General features: G+C 38.8%; 1 protein-coding gene across 1 annotated transcript in view; it reads left to right on the top strand.

The window, feature by feature from the left end:
• Positions 1-481: 481 nt before the first annotated feature.
• Positions 482-17,961, top strand: part of CYP4V2 (cytochrome P450 family 4 subfamily V member 2) — a 34,791-nt gene continuing 17,311 nt past the window's right edge. The window contains exons 1-5 of the mRNA XM_069095651.1: positions 482-1,277; positions 8,133-8,245; positions 15,208-15,293; positions 16,435-16,625; positions 17,021-17,090. Coding sequence (XP_068951752.1) covers positions 1,061-1,277; positions 8,133-8,245; positions 15,208-15,293; positions 16,435-16,625; positions 17,021-17,090 — 677 coding nt within the window. The 5' untranslated portion in view covers positions 482-1,060. The remainder of the gene's footprint in view (positions 1,278-8,132; positions 8,246-15,207; positions 15,294-16,434; positions 16,626-17,020; positions 17,091-17,961) is intronic.

The following is a 17,961-nucleotide window of genomic DNA, read 5'->3' as shown; positions in this document are numbered from 1 at the left end:
TCGTCAGAAAGCGCCTGGAGCGGAAAGATGAGAATCTTGTTGGGGGAACAGACCAGCGTCACTGGATGGAAGAGAACAAGGTATAAGCAGACTAGAAAGATGAGAAAGTTATGAAGGAGTTTGAGTGCCAAGCAGAGCATTTTTCATTTGCTTCTGCAAGCAATAGAAAGCCACTAGAATTTACTGAGCGAGTGGATGATATGATCAGATCTGCGTTTTAGGAAAATCACTTTAGTGCTTGAATGGAAAATGGACGGGGGTGAGGAGAGACTGGAGGCAGGCGACCCACCGTCCGGCTATTGAGGTAATCAAGACGTCCTACGCTAGAGTGGCCCCGGTTTCTAACAGCTCAGGCTTTGCTGAGCTAGAGGGTTTGTTGATGATGCAAAATGACACAAAATTCACTCTTCCTCGCCCCGCCCCGGGGGCTGAGGCCTCCCCTCCCCCACAAAGTAAACAGCCCTTCCTCTCCAGAGTGACAGGCCCCGCAAACTCTGCAGACTGACAGCTGGGTTGTGAGCCCCGGCTGTGGCAGTACTGGCCTTGGTCTTCTGGCCTTTGAAGGCGAAAGTTGGACCCCAGAGACCCCTGCAGACCTCAATTTCTACTGCAGCGGGACAGCAGACTTTCTGAGGGTTTGGGGCACAGAGTTCAGCTTTGGAAAACGATTGCATATTAGACCTCTTTTATTCTTCCCTCCCTCCCTTTCAGGATCGCAACCCAAACCTGGGGAGCAAACAGAAACCCCACTTAACGCTGACTGGCGTTCCCGTGACTCCTCCTCCCTCCCTGGACCCAGCTGCAGTGCCCAGACCTGCGCAGATAGTCTAGCTAATTAAGCCCTCGGGAAGCCAGCTCCCGGGTGGGTCGGTGGCTGGCTTGCAGCATCCCTCCTCCGCCGCCCGGAGCTCCTGGACCACTTGCTTGGGCTCCCTGGAAGGCCAAGTTGGCTGGCTTGCCAGGCCAGGACGGGGCTGGCCTACAGCGAGCACAGGCTGCCCGCGGAGAACTCCTTCGCCCGTGCAGCTTTAGCTTGGCCTGAGAGCAGCCGGCGGATACGATGGGAGGAGACATGTGGTTAGTGCCCATCGGGCAGAAGATACTCTACTGGGGCGCCACGGGCGCCGTCACCCTGCTGGGCACCATTGTCGCGCTGACTCTGTTGCAGATGCTGGTCTCTTATGTCCGGAAATGGAACCAGATGAAAGACATCCCCTCCATTGCCACCGCGTACCCGCTGGTGGGACACTCCATATATATGAAATCTGATAGCCAAGGTAAATAAACGGGCGAATCTGGAGCAGCTGGGCGACTGTCACAGCTTCCACGCAATCTGACTTAATTTACCCACCTTTCTTGATTTAGGGTGAACTGTTCAGAGAGAGAGAAAGTGCAGACGGGAAATCTCCACTCTCCATCCTCATCTAGCTCTGAACTTTTACTTTCTTTCTCGTATCTCCTCTCCCTCTTTTCTTCTTCTTCTCCCTCCCTTTCCTTTCTCTCTCTCTCTCTCTCTCTCTCTCTCTCTCTCTCTCTCTCTCTCTCTCTCTCTCTTGATTTTCAAGTTCTCCTCTCCTCTGCTGTCCTGTACTGTCCTCTCCTCTCCTGTCCTCTCCTCTTCTCTCTCTCTCTCTGTCTCTCTCTGTCTCTGTCTGTCTCTCTCTGTCTCTGTCTCTCCTGTCTTTCATGGTCTTCATGTCCCACTTTTTCCCTCCCTCTATTTTTATCCCTTCTATCTCTTCCTTAAATAAACTAAATCATATCCTGTCTGCCTGTCAGTCCTTGCAATATCTAACTCTCCTATATGCCAACAGCAACCTCCAGACTTTCCCTGTACCCCTGCTGAGATTTGGAGTGTCCCTGGACTTCAGATTCGGCTTTCTGGGCACTCTGCTCCTCTTGTTCTTGATGCTTCCCGATGGAGGATAAAATTGGACTCAGAAGCTGGTTCTGGTCCTGGATCTGTCAGTTCTTAGTTTTCTTTCAGTTCCTCAGTCCTGTCATCATGAGGGGCTTGGATTGTCAGGAACCCTGCAACCAGAGGAAGGCTCAAATCCCAGGACTGACATTAACTACTTATGGGGCCTTGGCCAAGGCATTTGACCTTTCCAAAATTCAATTTCTTCATCCATAAAACAGGAATAATAATGCTTGGACTAACTCCTTCACAAAGTTGTTCCGAACACACTCTGTGAACAATAAAGCCTATACATTGTGAGTTGTTGCTGAGTCCCTTCTAAAGCCTAACTTTTTTTCCTTCAAAGAGTTTTTCCTTCTAGTGAGGGAAATAAAAGCCATCCTCATCACTGATTTTCTCCGCTCCTGGCTTATAGTTGGGAAACTTCATTAATTGGATTCACTACAAATTTAGACTATGTCTCCTCTGCCCTGTCCTCATTTCCTCTTTCTCTCACTCAGCTTATCTCAGAAAAAGTTTCATTTTCATGCTCAATCTTACCTTCTTCGTCACAATAATTGCTTAAAACCCAGAAAGGCTCTGTCACACAAAACAAGACAAATACCCCAACTTCTTCTTCATCCCCATATGACAAGGGCTCCAGGGTAACCTTGAATTAAAAAAAAAAAGTTATGTAGGATGGTTTAAGACCCTAAATTTTTAGCCATGTTCTACTTTTGTATGTTGGTTCCCCTTTCATTGACACATGAACTCCTATCCAGGGGGTTACACAACATTCTTCCTATCCTTTAGAGCTAGTTAACTCTGAGCTTTGTTGGCTGAGGTTTTCAGTTGAATTCTGGGGGAAATTTGCTGTGAAATTTGTTTGTTAATGGTAGATGTCCTTGTTTATAAATCTTTTTTAACAGTTGGAACATCTCAGTCCTGTTTTGATAAAATATATCAAATGGGTCTTGTGTTATTAAGTCATAAAGCTCTTATAAATCAATTTTGCATAAATTTTAAAAGTTATCATTATTGCTATCCTTAAAATACCTGCATAAGGTAGGTGGGGCCAGTTTTGTTGTTTTTCATTTCTATCAGTAGAAAAATTTAGGAGCCTTGAAGTTATAAAACTCCAGTAGTTAGATTTCAAGTGGAAACTTTAGTGATAAGATCAGGGCAAGAACGTCTAGATTCCTTTCAATCTTTCAAGCTCCTTTTAAACTCCCCAAACATAACTATTAATAGTCTAACATAGAAAATGTTTATCTTGAATTAAACTTCAAGGCTGGAAATGTTAGCTGGCCACTTTAACTTGTTTCTCTGGATGAAAATACTGTCAACTTTATCCCCTCATTAATCTTTAGTCAAAAGAATACAAAGTGAATTTTTATCAACTCAAGACTGTCTTAAAGTTAGTATGATTGATTCTTTCCATGATGTATATAATATGTTGAAATTTACAGAAAACATTTTTGGAAAGAGAACAAGGAAGTTAATATAATAACACACCCAGAAAGTATACTGGCTCTAGAATTAAGACCTGGGTTAAAAATCCCACCTTTGATACTCTCTACTGTGTCACCTGAATAAGTCACTCAATCTCAGTTTCCTCATCTGTAAAATGAGAGGATTAGATTAGATGTCTGCTAAATCCCAATTCTAAATCTGTGATTCTTCCCCAGATTTTGTGGAAGTATGTATTAAAATAGGTATACAGTCTCCCCTACCCCCATCATAAGCTATGAGCTAAGAAAACATCTTAGTCTATTGGATAATTGCTGGCATAAGAAATTTACACCTCCACTGAATGATACAGTTTTAAAATAAGGAATGAGTTGGTAAAGAATCCAAAGCAATTCTGAACAATTGTGTGTGTCATGAGAAAACATTGGCTTCCCAAGAGTGGCTTTGCTATCAATCAACAGTTACTTATCTTTGAATACTGAGTATGCTTTCAAAGTACTAGGATCTTTTTTGCTATTGGTGAAGATTTTTTTTTAAAACTAAGTCCTATAATTTTTTTTTGGGGGGGGGCTACCTTAGGGATAGTGCCTAGACAATGCTCTAAGCCTAGGCACTGTAGGGGATATAAAATTAATATAAGACCTACTTCCTGCCTTCAAGGGTCTTTCAGCCTAACGGAAGAAGTAAACACATAAACCACCACCACTACCACTGGTTTTCTCAGCTCCTAGGCTGTATGAAGTTGTTTATTGGATTTGCTACAGATTAACATTATGTTAACTGTGCTCTGTGCCCCACATTCTTTGACTTTGTTCATAGGATCTAGGTATAGGTGGGACTTCAGAAGCCATTTAATCTAACCCTCTTATTTTACAGATGAGGAAACTGAAGCCTAGGAAGGTTAAGTGATTTGTCCAGGGTAACACAGATCAGAAGCAATGTATCAACACTTGTCCCTTGACTCCAGAGTAATTGCCCTTTCTGGGGCAGTTAGTTGGTACAGTGGATAGGGCATCAGGCCTGGAGTCAGGAGGTGTGAATACAAATCCCATCTCAGGTACTTACTAGCTATGTGATCTTGGACAAGTCACTTAACCACTATTTGTCTCAGTTCCTCTTCTGTAAAATGGGGACACACTGGAGAAGGAAATGGAAAACCACTTCAGTATCTTTGCCAAGAAAATTCTATGGATAACGTCCATGGAGTTAAGTATAGTCAGACATGATTGAACAACAACAAAACGTGCCCTTTCTACTATACCATCCTTCGCCAACAGAAGTAACCATTTGAAAATTTTTCTGCCCTCCTTATAGGGGACTGCATTTTATTCTCATCTGCCTTATTTTTATTAAGGGGAATAAATCTTAGATCATGAGCTTCCTCTGTTCCTCTCCTCTATATAACTTCATCAATTGTATTTTCATTAATTAGATTAATTGAAATTAATTGAAAACATTAATTAGATTCACTGCAAATTTAGATTATGTCTTCTCTGCTCTGCTCTTACTTCTTTTTCCTCTTCCTTCCCAGATATACCCTGGCTCATCTCAGAAAAAGTTTAATTTTCATTGTCTCTTTTTATCTACTCTTTCTTCCTCCTATACTATTTAATGGGAAGACGTATCCTCCTTTGTAAGACCATCCCCTGGATCTGAGTTCTTGAATCTAATTAATTAACTTTCCAGTTTTACCTCTAACTATGCCTTGACACCTATTCAGTGTTCCAGGCAAACTAGTTTATCCATCACATATTTTTCAGATTTCTAGACTTTTTGCTAATACCATTTCTGACCTTTTAAAGGTCCTCCTTCCATCCCTTCCTGTTGAAATCTTTCAAGACCCAATTCAAGTGACTTACTCTCTACCTTGGAGCCTTTTTCCTTCTCTCCTCCTCCAAGGGGATATGAACCTTCCCTCCCATTAGTTATCCTAATTCTTCTCTTCTTTGTTCTTTGGGATACAGTATGGTGTAGCAGTAAGAGTGCTGGCCCAGGGGGCAGTTAGGTGGCTCAGTGAATAGAGCACCAGTCCTAGAGGCAAGAAGACTTGAGTTCAAATAGGCCCCAGACACTTAACACTTATTAACTGTGTGACCTTGGGCAAGTCACTTAACCCCAATTGCCCTGCCTTCTCCCCTCAAAAGAAAAGAATGCTGGCCCTGGAGTTAGAAAAGAGGTGGGTTTGAATCCTGCCACTGACCCTTATTAGCTTATGGGATTTGACTAGCAAATCATTTCATCTCAAACTATATCAGTCTCAAAGGACCCTTATGGACCAAATGAAATAATTTCTTTTTTTTTCTAAATTAGCAATTTTTGGGGGGAGATCATTTCTATAAAGTGTTTGATAAACTCTATAGTGCTACTTAAACATCTGGTCTTAATACCTCTCACCTCCTCTAGGACCTTGCTCCCTCAATCTTGTCCCCTCTTCATGGCTCTTCAGTTTCTCTTTGTGCTGGCTCCTTTGTTTATTCCAACAAACACACTTAGCTCTTCATTATCCTAAAAACAAACAAAAACACTTTCGTCAACCTTTATGCCCTGTGTATCTCTTCTTCCTTTTAACCAACAAACATGTGAAAAGAACCCCTGCTACCAGTTTCTTCAAAGCCCTTCCTGGTTAGTTCCTTGTTATCTGACTTCCACTCCTCCTCCACCACACACACACACACACAGATATACACACACATTGCTGAAGACACTGGAAGGTTACCAGCATTCACCTAATTATCAAATCCAGTGAATGGCATTTTCCTCAGCCTTCATCATTCTTGATTTCACTGAATCACAGAATTTTGGAGTTGAAAGGGTACCTCAACAACCATATAATTACTATAATATAACCATGCCATACCAGAAAGAAGTCTTCACTATAATACACCCAACAAGTGGTCATCCTGAATCTGTTTTGAACCTATCTTCAAAGAGAGTACTTTTGGACAGTTCCAATCATTAAGTTTTTCTTGACAAGAAGCCTAGGCTTTGCCTCCTTGCATCTTCACTCATTACTCTTTTTTCTTCCCTCTGGCTCTAGACAGAACAAATCCAATTCCTCTTCCTTCAAATACCTGACCAGGTCTATCACATCCCCTCTGCACCAACTCTCCTGCATGCTAAACACCCCCAGCTTCATGAAAAGACATTCACATGATAAGGAATTCAAGGGTTTTCATCACCTTGCTTGCTCTCCTCAGGACACTCTCTAGTTTATTAAATGCCCTTCTAATGATCTGAGCATGACATAGTATAGAGGGACTATCACTTCCTTATTCCTGGAGGTTACAGCTCTCTTAATGGAGTCCAAGATTGCAATGGCTTTTTGTAATTGTTGGTGTGCCACATCCTATGGCTGAATTAATTATTGCCTTTGCATTCCTCAAATACCCCAAGATATTTTTTAGGATAAACTACTATCTAACAGTTCCTCTCCTGTCCTGATTTTTTTTAAAGGAAAGTGGCTTTTTCTTTAACTTCTGACCTTCTAAATATAGATCTCCCCTAAAATTCAGTTCTTGGTTTTCTCTCACTCATTTTTTCCTTTGATGATTTCAGGGGACCATAAACATAAGAACTCTTTAAAGACTGACAAGGAATAGTATGAAGTGATATTAGAAGGGGTAAATCAAAAGAAGTTGGTGATGCCAATCTAACTGTACATTCTTCTCTTCTAGTGTGATTTCATCCAAGTCCTTCTATAAATATAAATCCTTCAAAAAGGTTCTACCCTATACACTGAGTATCTTCCCCCAGGAATTTTAATATTAAATGGGCAGCCAAGCAGAACTCAAACTCACCATCTATTCTCCATCCCTTTTGATGTGTAATGAATCTATTTCTTTTTCCAGGAATACTACTTTTCACTCAGTCAACAAAGTCAACACTTGCTAAGGCTTATGATGTACCAAGCACCTGAGACACAAAGGAAAACAAAACCTCAGTCCATCAAAGGCTTTTATTAAGCATCTACTAAGTTCCAGGCCTAGTTGTAGGTGCTGGGGATTCAAAGACAAATATGGAAAACCATTGTCATCAAAGAATTGAAAATCTAACCAGAGTAGACAATATATGCAAATTGGCAAGTTATCATTGATAATATGCTGTAGTCTTACACAAAATGCACTGGTCTTCTGCCCTTCATACCACCTATATTTATTATTTTTGTGGAATTATGGATAAAGAGGGAGAAAAAATAGATTAAGGTAATTCCTTCTCTCTGCCCTAATAATTTTAAAACATATGATAAAGTAAGTCTTATCAAAGCGGATACTGAAATAACAAAAACTCTAAACAAAACCAAACAGGAAAAATCAGAATAGTGGCATAGAATAGAACTTGTAGAAATGACTGAATACATATAAGAATTTAGTATTTGATGAGCTTTTAGCTAGCAAAAATGAGGGAAAGTTTTAATGAAGAAATAAGTGTTTGGAGAAAGATGGCTAGCAACATGGAAAAAATAAAACAGATTCTCACCTTGTACCATATGAAGGTACTGAAAAGGTAACACGATTATTAAAAATCAGATAAAAACTTCAAATATCTTTTAGTGCATAGAAGCCCATATAAAGCATTTGGTTTCTGTTGTAAGTCATCATACAGGGAGTCATTTTTCCCATTCCTGTTTTAAAAATGGAATCCTAAGAGGTCTCAATAGTTTTTCAGAAAGCTAGAGGTATTTTATAAAATGCATAGTTTTTACAAACATTTAATTGCCCAAATGCTCATTTTGAATGAATTTTAACTGAAAACCTTTATTTCCCAGAATTTTTTGAACAGATACTACACTATACTGAAGAATACAGACATGAACCGCTGCTAAAACTTTGGGTAGGACCAGTGCCTATGGTGGCATTGTATAATGCTGATAATGTGGAGGTGAGTTTGTATTTAAAATAGAAGCATGTAATTTGAACAACTGTTGAATCCTACTGGTATACCTATTGGAAATGCTCCCTGCTACTTGCTTTATGACTTAGGGAAATACATGGAGGACTTTTTTTATTCTTTATATATATATATATATATAATATATTTATATATATATATCTTATATATAGGATTTCTTTATTTATGGCCTATTGTTATGATAAGTTTACTCTCTTACAATGTCTTTGTTTTACTGGTATTCAAATCAAAGAGGACCTTGCTCAATAATTTAAAGAGAAAGCTTTTGAGATTATGTTATTTATTTTTTAATACTGGGTCTTTTTATCTTGCCCAGACTGGAAGTACAGCAGCCATCTATGGACTTAATCCCACACTGGCTAGCATGGAAGCTGTGATATGCTCCCTTTCCAACCTGTCCTGGTTCAGCCCTCCTCAATCATTAGGGTTTACCATGTTGGTGTTTTACTTTAGTTCAATCGTCCAACTGGCATTCAGACCTCAAGAGATCAACAGCCTCCCTATAGCTGGCATTACAGGTGTACACCACCATACTGTAATGGGAATGGGAATTTGAAGATATTCCCTGCCCCTTAATAGACCTAGGGGGGAGTTTGAAGACCTTCCCTGCTTTGAAAGTAAACTCTGCCCTCAAATAGGCTGAATGTAATCACATGGAGCCTGTGGTGGGAGGAGTTTTCTGAAGGGAAGCAGAGCCCATAGGAAGTGGGGATTCAGAGCTAGTGAGATGGTGGGGGAGAGAGGATGCTAGGCAAGGAGTCAGGCTCCTGAGTAGATATTGATCTTGTATTGGTTTGTGAGAAGGCTGAAGGATGCTGTGGCTTCTCAGTGTTATCATGGCTTCTGAATATCTTTGGTACTATGATGGAATCAGCTTACTGCTTTTGGGATTTGTTTTTCTGGTGTCTGAAAAAATGTTTCAGTTCTGTCCTCTACCTGGAGAAACTGGTATATTTTGCAATTGAATGTCATATGATAATTATAGTCAGTCTTTATCGTGATTGTGGGTGCTGTAAATATTGCATTGGTGCTACACATGACTATTCAGAAAGCATATAAACAGTAAAGTCTCTCTTGCCTTTCCTCTATCCCTCAGAATTACCTCTATATTTCTTCCTTTCTATTTCAGTTCTATCTCTAGAAATCTTAATCTACTTTTTAAAACTTTTGTTCTTTTAAAGATAGGGAAAGGGCTTATTTTAAATACAAATTATTCATATTATTTATGAATATTATTTTAATATAATTACTTATAAATGTATAAATAATTATTAACATTGCAACATTATTTCATGAGAATCATGTTAAAATGATTCTTTACTATAATTAGTAAATAAGCATTTATTAAGCACCTTTATTGTTGATTCATTCACTAATGAATTACTTCAGTTTATCCTTATAAAAACCTGGGAGATGGGTTCTACTTAGTATTCCCGTTTTTCCATTGAAGAAACTGAGGTTAAAGGATTTGATTAAAGTCACACGGCTAGGAAGAACTTGGTTCTTCCTAATTCTAGGTCCCATGCCCTATCCTCTGTATCACACTGCTACCTGATTTGAAAGATCTCACAGTCTGATAGGGAAGGCAATATGAAGCATTTCTTACAGGAAGAAAAGTTGACATAGTAAAGAATGCAGCAGAATGAGAATGAGGAAATAGAGGTTCATGACTACATAGTTGAAATCCCTGTGTGTCCATAGCTTGATTTCTCCGAAGCTCACTTTTCTCCAAGTACAAATTTAGTTAATTACACCTATTAGCAGCCAACTGAAAGATTAGTGGAGTACTGTTTCTCAACTCACTTAAACCAGGACAGTCATATTTGAAAATATAGCCTCCTAAATGGAGGTTCCCCATCTTCTATAATGAAGCAATATTCTACATTCTTTATGGAGCACAGCATACAAAACAGAGTGCAATATTTAGAGTCAGGAGGTCCAGAGTTCTAATGTCATCTCTGATGATACAGGATTTGAGAACGTCATAAATCTGAACTCATTAAGTCAAATCAACTAGCCTTTATTAAGCCCAACTATGTGCCAGGCATGGTGCAAAGTACTGAGGATATACAGAAAAGAAAATAACACAAGCAAGCAAAAAACCTTACCCTGACCTCAAGGAGCTCCCAATCTAACAAGGGAGTCAGCATACAAACAGCTATAAACAATAAGATATATACAGGATAAATTGGAGGTATTCTCATAGGGATGGTACTAGCATTAAGAGGGCCCAGCCAAGGCTTCTTGCAGAAAGCATACATTTTAGCTGGGATCTGAAGGAAGCAGGAGAGAGAGAAGAGAAGGAAAAAAATTCCATACCTGAGAGATAGTCAGTGAAGATGGATGGAATCAGGAAATGGAGTGTTGTGTGTGAGGACTAGCAAGGAGTTTCATGCACTAGCAAGGAGGGTCACAGAATCATGAGGGGAATAAAATGTAAGAATACTGGACAGGTATTTTTAAAAACCAACTATTTCAATATAATTGGTTTCCTTTTTAAATCTACATATTAAGTATCAATCTGAATCTGCCAAAGGGTTCTTTTATGGAGTAAAGAAGATCCAACTTCAAATCTGCCCTCAGATATGAGTTGTGTGACCCTAGGCAAGTCACTTAACTCTGCCTCAGTTTCCTCATCTGTAAAATGAGCTGGATAAGGAAATGTAGACTACTCTAGGATCTTTGCCAAGTAAACACCAAATGGGGTCACGAATAATCAGACATGGCTGAAAAAATTGAATAACAGCAATGCCAGAACAAACTAGGTCTCAGAAGAAAACCCAAGTGTCATGTCATTATTATGTTACAATTATTTCTACTTCATAAAACAAGAAACTTTTTTTCATAATTACATTCTACACATCCTTCTGCTAGGGAATGTTAAGTACTGAATTTAGTTGCAAGGACTGAGTTAAACTGAAATTGAAAATTAATCTGTTAGGACAATGGAAAGAGTGCTGGCCTTAAAGTCAGGAGGACCTGAGTTAAAACCCAGTCTTCGAAACCACCTGTGGGACTTGCCCAAGTCACTTCATCCTCTTTGCCTTACTTTCCTCATATGTAAAATGAGCTGGAGAAGGAAATGAAAAACCGGTATCTTTGCCAAGAAAACCCCAAGTAGGGTAATGAAGAGTTAGATGCCCCTGAAACAAGTCAACAACAATGAAACAAAAAAGATTAAGATCTTTGATCTCAACCAGAATCCCTTCTTCAGAATATTCAAGAAGTAATCTAGTCTTGTAAGGCTTGAAGATCTATAGTGAGGAGGAACCTCTACTTTTGGATTGCCCTATTTTTTAGGAAGCTTTTCCTAATATCAAGTCCAAATCTACTTCTTTGCCACTCTCTGCTGGTGAGAGACAGAGTAAGTCTATTCCCTCTTCTCTCTGGTCCTTCAGATATGTGTAGACAATTGTTATGTCCCCCCTTTCCACCCTTCCATCTTCTATTCCTCAGGACAAACATTCCCATTTTCTTCTGCCCCCTTATCACGTCACTGAACTTGCCCTGCAAAGCCTCAGCCTTTGATGATTTTCATCTGCTATCATTGTTCCTGCAAACATGCTGCTGAAGTCTGTTCTAACTGGGTCCCCTATGAATTTATGATACATAACATTAACTGGGCCCTCACTGCTGACAGGCAATCCTTTTGCTATCCTCATCATAGCAGCTCTTCTAAATCTTTTTATTTTTATTTTTATTTTTTTTTAAGCAATTGGAGTTAAGTAACTTGCTCAAGGTTACACGGCCAGTTATTTCTGGGTGTGGTGCTGAGTATCTGAGCCCAGGATTCGATCTCCAGGTCATCCCAACACCGGAGCCAGTGCTCTTACTCGCTGTGCTACCTGGCCACCCTGTCTTCTAAATCTTTTTATCCTTCTTCAAGTCTCATATGGCTCCCCACTTCCACAAACTCAGCTGAGAAACTTGCCTCAAATTTTACTGAAAAAATTGAGGTCATTTGCCAATAGCTGCATCTTTTACTCAACTGCTCATCACACATAGCCCAGATTCCTTCTTCCACTACCTCTTCCTTCATCCCTCTCTCACATAATGAGGTGGCCTTTCTCATTGTCAAGGAAAATCTGGCTTTACCCACAAATAACCCCATTTTATCTTCTGTTCTTCAGCAGATTACCCCCTCTATCATCCATTTCATCGCTTATTATCAGTTTCTCCCTGTCTATTAACTGCTTTCCTACTGCCTACAAACATGCCTGTGTCTTCTCATGAAAACCTTGCTTGATCCATCCATCCATCCACCCATTCTTGCTGGCTTGAGTTCCATATCCTTCTTTCTTTTTTTGGTTGAATTGCTTGGGAAGCACTGTCTACAGCAAGTGCCCCCTATAGAATTTCCTCTTGCTCTCTTAAGTCTCTACAGCTTGGCTTCCAACTCATTCAACCAAAATTGCTTCCTTCAAAGTTATCAATTATCTCTCAGTTGTCAAATTCAATGTCCTTTTCTCAATCCTCATCCATTTCTTCTTCTCTGTAGGCTTTGGCACAGCTAATCTACCGACTGCTCCTTGATACTCTCTTCTCTCTAGGTTTTTAGGTCACCTCTCTCTTGGTTCTCCTCTTACCTATCTGACCACTCCTTCCAAACTGATTTGCAGAGTGGTTGGATCCATTCACAGCTCTTCCAAGACAGTTGTAAGTGGCCCAATGGTTGGTCTCTTAGCCTTAAGGGGGATAGTTTGTTTGTACTCTATACACTTTGATTACCTAAAATCTACCTGTCTTTTTACATGTCCTATAACATTGCCTAGTCCCGTCTTTTGTCAGCTTTGCCAGTTTGCTTTGTATGAGTTAAAATTTCAGAGTTGTTTTGATCTGCATTTCTCTTATTATTAGTGACTTGAAGCAATCTTTCATTTGGTTATTTGCAATTTTATGCTTTGGGGAATAGCATGACCTATTCTTTCAGAAGCCTTCCTGGCTTCTTTTCTGGTTGTTCATTATTCATACCTCTAATAATATTTTCTAGAAATTTCCTAGGGAATGGAGTTCCTTGGACTAGAGTTTTACAAACTCTGTCTTCTCTATTTTTGGAAATCCAGAGACTATTTGCCCTTCTCAGGTTCCATGATACCCTTCCTATCCTCCAGGATCCATGAAATCCTTGACAGTGGCTTGTCAGTCTCATCTGCCAGTTCTCTCAGAACTGAATCTATCATTCATCAGAGCCTAGTGATTTGAATTTACCAAGGTCAGCTAGTGGTTTTCTGACTTTCTACCTACTTTCACTTAACCTCTTAACCTCCATTTTTCTCTCTTAATCATTGTGCTACTTTTGTTAGAAGGAAAATGTTTTGTAAACCTTGCAATACTATTTATATATGAATATCAGTGGTTATTGTTTTTATTCTTTCTCCTTTCCTCCTCTCCCTCCATAATAAGGAGCTGTCCAACACATGGGAGCCCTTCCTCCTGTTCTTTTAGTATCTCTAGGGTACCAATGTATCTTTAAGTTAACCCATTTATTCATTTGTTTTTTTTTTGATACATGATTGACCCAAATCTTTTTTTTTGAGGCAATTGGGGTTAAGTGACTTGCCCAGGGTCACACAGCTAGTTAGTGTCTGAGGCCAGATTTGGACTCAGGTTCAGATTTGAACTCCAGGGATGATGCTCTATTCACTGCACCACTTAGCTGCCCCTTGGTCTGATTTTTGATTTTAATCCTGGAAATCTTAAAAAAAACAAAAACTTTTTTTTCTTTTCACATTTTATCTGTTAACCCCCTTAAAGCACCAAGTTGGTTAAAGGTTTGGCTTTCCTCATTTAGGGTCTATGTTTTATGTGGGTATAGTTAAACACTTAAATGGAAAAGTTCCTCCTTTCCTTTCTGTAAACCAGCTTGCTAACAGGAATTTGTGATGTGGGTAGGAAGATTTCTTTATGAATGAGTGAATCAATATGCCACACCAAAGCAAAAAAAATGTGGAGTTTTGGAGTGGGTTTTGAAATTTTTGTTTTAGATCTAAATTGTCCCATATAGGCATTTTAATATGTAAAATAACTTCCATGCTTTCCCCCATATATGTACATATAATATATATTATGTATGATGATATGTGTTTGTAATTATATTTGTATGTGTGTATACATAGAGGGGAGTGAGGAGAGAAGGGAGGGAGGGTGGGGGAGAGAGAGAGAGGGAGAGAGAGAGAAGGAAAAGGAGAGACAGAAAGATGGAGAGAGAGAGAGAGAGAGAGAGAGAGAGAGAGAGAGAGAGAGAGGGAGGGAAGAGAAGAAGAGAGAGAGATGGAGGGAAAGAGACAGAGAGACACACAGAGAGAGACAGAGAGAAAATGGAGGTGGAGGGAGAGCAGTGTAGTAAGAGTCAGTGTAGTGGACAACCTCCAAATTGACTTTGAAGTCCAGAGGGCCTAGGTTCAAATCCTCCTTCTGACTCATACTGTGTGACTCTCAGAAAGTCACTTATCATCTCAGTGAACTAGGCAAATCTCTAAGACTAAAATTGCATAATAGTTATGATCCTGTATTGGAAGAAGGGTTTCTATACCTGGAGTTCACTATACCAATGAAACCACAGGTTTGATTAAAATTAATTTTAAAAATAATCAATCTAACTATCTATTGTCTATCTATCTACATGTAGGTATACAGACACACACATCTGCACACAAACAGGGTGTGAATAGATGCATAGTTTTGGTTTGAGGCTACAGCTTCGCTGATGTAAAAAATTTTGAGTGTAGAAATTCCCTCTGCTGACATAAAATAATGTCTCCTGTGTCATTTATAGTCTTATAGAATTTCCTGGGACCAATAAGAGGCTAAATGACCAGTCACATGGCTACTATAAGAGAGTTTGTATTTAGGACTTCCTGAATCCAAGGTCACACTCCATCACACAGGTTTCCATAACCGGAAGCACACATTTTTCTTTTTCCTCTCTTAAGGCACTTTTATCAAGTTCAAAGCAAATAGACAAATCCTGCATGTATAAGTTCCTGGAACCCTGGCTTGGCCTTGGACTCCTTACAAGGTATGTAATATAAAGATATCATCCTATTTCTTTTGAGAATTGAAGATTTCAGGAGCTACTGCTATCTACCTTAAAATTTTTTATACTATTTCTATTTGTTGACATGAAAAAATTACCTGTGATATTAGATGGAATCTTTGTGATTCAACTACTCAATATATAATGATGTTGTTACAACTGTGTTAAAAAGACATCCCATTTTTATAGTATAATTCTATAGTTATGAATCGAGATTAAAATGTGTTTGAGGTTTCTGATATTTTGAATCCTGTTTCCTTCTCAAATTAAGGAATCTTTTCCATGGGGCTTTATGTGAAACCATTGAAGTTGTAATAGTTACATAGATTAACACTATTAAAATTCAACAGACATTAAGTGGATACTGTATACAAGCCTTTGTGTTAGTTATTAAAGTAGATGATATTTTGAATACTTTTTCCCTCTCAAATTAAGGATTCTTTTCAATGGGGCTTTTTATGAAACCACTGAAGTTGTAATAGTTACATAGATTAACACTATATTAAAATTCAAGACATTTATTAAGTGCCTACTATATATAAGCCTTTGTGTTAGGTATTAAAGTAGATGAGGGGTTTGCAGGTTACTTCTCTGCCCTCATGGAGCATAAAGTCTAGTAGAAGTAGAAATGGAAGTGTTGAGAAGTATAATACATAGCAAAATATGATATTTCCAGAACGGGGCCAAACCAGGTACTCTCTGACATCAGAAAAGGGAGGTAGTTAGCAGCAGGATAATCAGAGATTTAGTAGCCTGGGAGTTAGGCTTTTAAGGATGGGTAGCGATTTAACAAGGGCTGGGCATTCCAGAAATAGAGAATTGTACTGCTGATGAGACAGCATAATCTTATATTTCTGTAGACTCTACATTTCTGTTGTCATTCAGTATTCTATTATAATCAGAATCTTATGTATCAGAGTTTTAGAATATATTTATTATGACTGACTCATTGAAATTCTTAAAAAAACATTTAATAATATATAGATTAATTATGATTATATTATTAATAATATCTATAGATTAATTATAGATTAATTATCAAATTTGGACTTCAGATCGAGAAGTTTTTTAAAAATCTGATTCATTGCTTTTTTTCTTCTTATTATTTGTAACAAATCTCTAGTACTGGAAACAAGTGGCGTTCTAGGAGAAAAATGCTTACCCCAACCTTTCATTTCACGATTCTGGAAGAATTCTTAGATGTTATGAATGAACAATCTAACATATTAGTCAATAAGCTTGAAAAGCACATTGACCAAGAAGCCTTTAATTGTTTTCTTGACATCACTCTTTGTACCTTAGACATAATCTGTGGTAAGTTCTAATTATTATTTAATTATGGTAATCAGATATGGGGATAGTGTTGGAGAAAAAGCGTAGGTCACTGGACCTAGCATCAGACTGACTCAGAATTGAACCCTGTAGCACCAGCTTAGCTGGGGATCCCTCCCCAGTTTATATCCACTCCTGGGACAGTGGTAGGATAGCGAAGGAAGGACAAAAGAAAAGGAGGAACAGGAAAGGAGAAGAAGGCAGAATGGATAAAGGAAGGAGAAGAGAAGGGAGCATGGAAGATGGTGGACAATTGAAAATAATGTATAAACATTATACAATTTTAAAAATAGTAAATCATTAAACCACTCCCACTCCCCACCCACTTGATGAATGTTCTTATGACTCTAACTCAGGCTTTTTCTTTCATCTTCTAGAAACTGCTATGGGTAAAAATGTTGGTGCCCAGGCCAATGGTGACTCTGAGTATGTCCGCTCAGTTTTTAGGTAAATAGATATTTTTGAGCTTTCAAAGGATTATTATTTATTCAGGTTTTTAAAGTTAGTGCCAGCAATGATATTTTAATCATGTATATAACATTTCCTTTTTTATGGTTCTTACGGGCTGTTATTATGCCTACATATTAAATTAATATTTTTAAGTGGACTTGAATTAATATATGAAATTGCCCAAGTTTTTGCATCTACCATTTCTTCCATGAACAATGTATTCTATTTATGGCTTTGACACCTCTCACCAAAAAAACCAAAAACATTCTTCCTTCAAAGTCTCCTTTTGGAGTGGCTGTGTTCCAGTCCTACGAAGCTGGAAAACCTTCCAATGCAGTCCTGAGTTTGGGTTTTTGTGTTTTGTTTGTCTTTTTCATTTAGCAGTTTGCTAAAAAGTGGAGGGAGTCTTCATAGCAATTCCTGAAGAGGTTGGGATTCACGTCAATGGGGAAGGGTAGGTACACACATCAGTGAAATCCTGGGTCTTATAGAGTTTGCTTTCAGAGTATCAGCCTAGGTTTAGTAGAAAGGAAATTAATTTTTGAAGGGACCAGACAAAATTGGAAGGTGGTGAGAAGTACATTCTGTATGCAAACCTAGGAGAACAGACAAGGCTGTTGAGAGAAGGCTGGCGAGGAAAGTTGCAGCCAGATTTTTGAAAACTTTAACTATAGGTTAAGGAATTAATTATTTTTTTAGTGGACAGTGGGGAGCCAAAAATGTCCTTGAGTAGAAGAGTGAACTGATTAAAATGATGGAGTCACAGGAGGTTTTTGAATAGGGGAGGGGTGTTGGTAGAGATGTGAAGTATGGCCTGGAGAAATGAGGGATAAGAACAGATAGAATTGGAACTAATATTTTTGTGTCA

The sequence above is a fragment of the Petaurus breviceps genome, unplaced genomic scaffold (genome assembly GCF_028583685.1).
Source record: "Petaurus breviceps papuanus isolate PSGF00001 unplaced genomic scaffold, PetGlider_PUasm1.0 126, whole genome shotgun sequence".
NCBI classification, from domain to species: Eukaryota; Metazoa; Chordata; class Mammalia; order Diprotodontia; family Petauridae; genus Petaurus; species Petaurus breviceps.
Note: the sequence above shows the minus strand (reverse complement) of the source record. Positions and strands in the feature narration are given on the sequence as shown.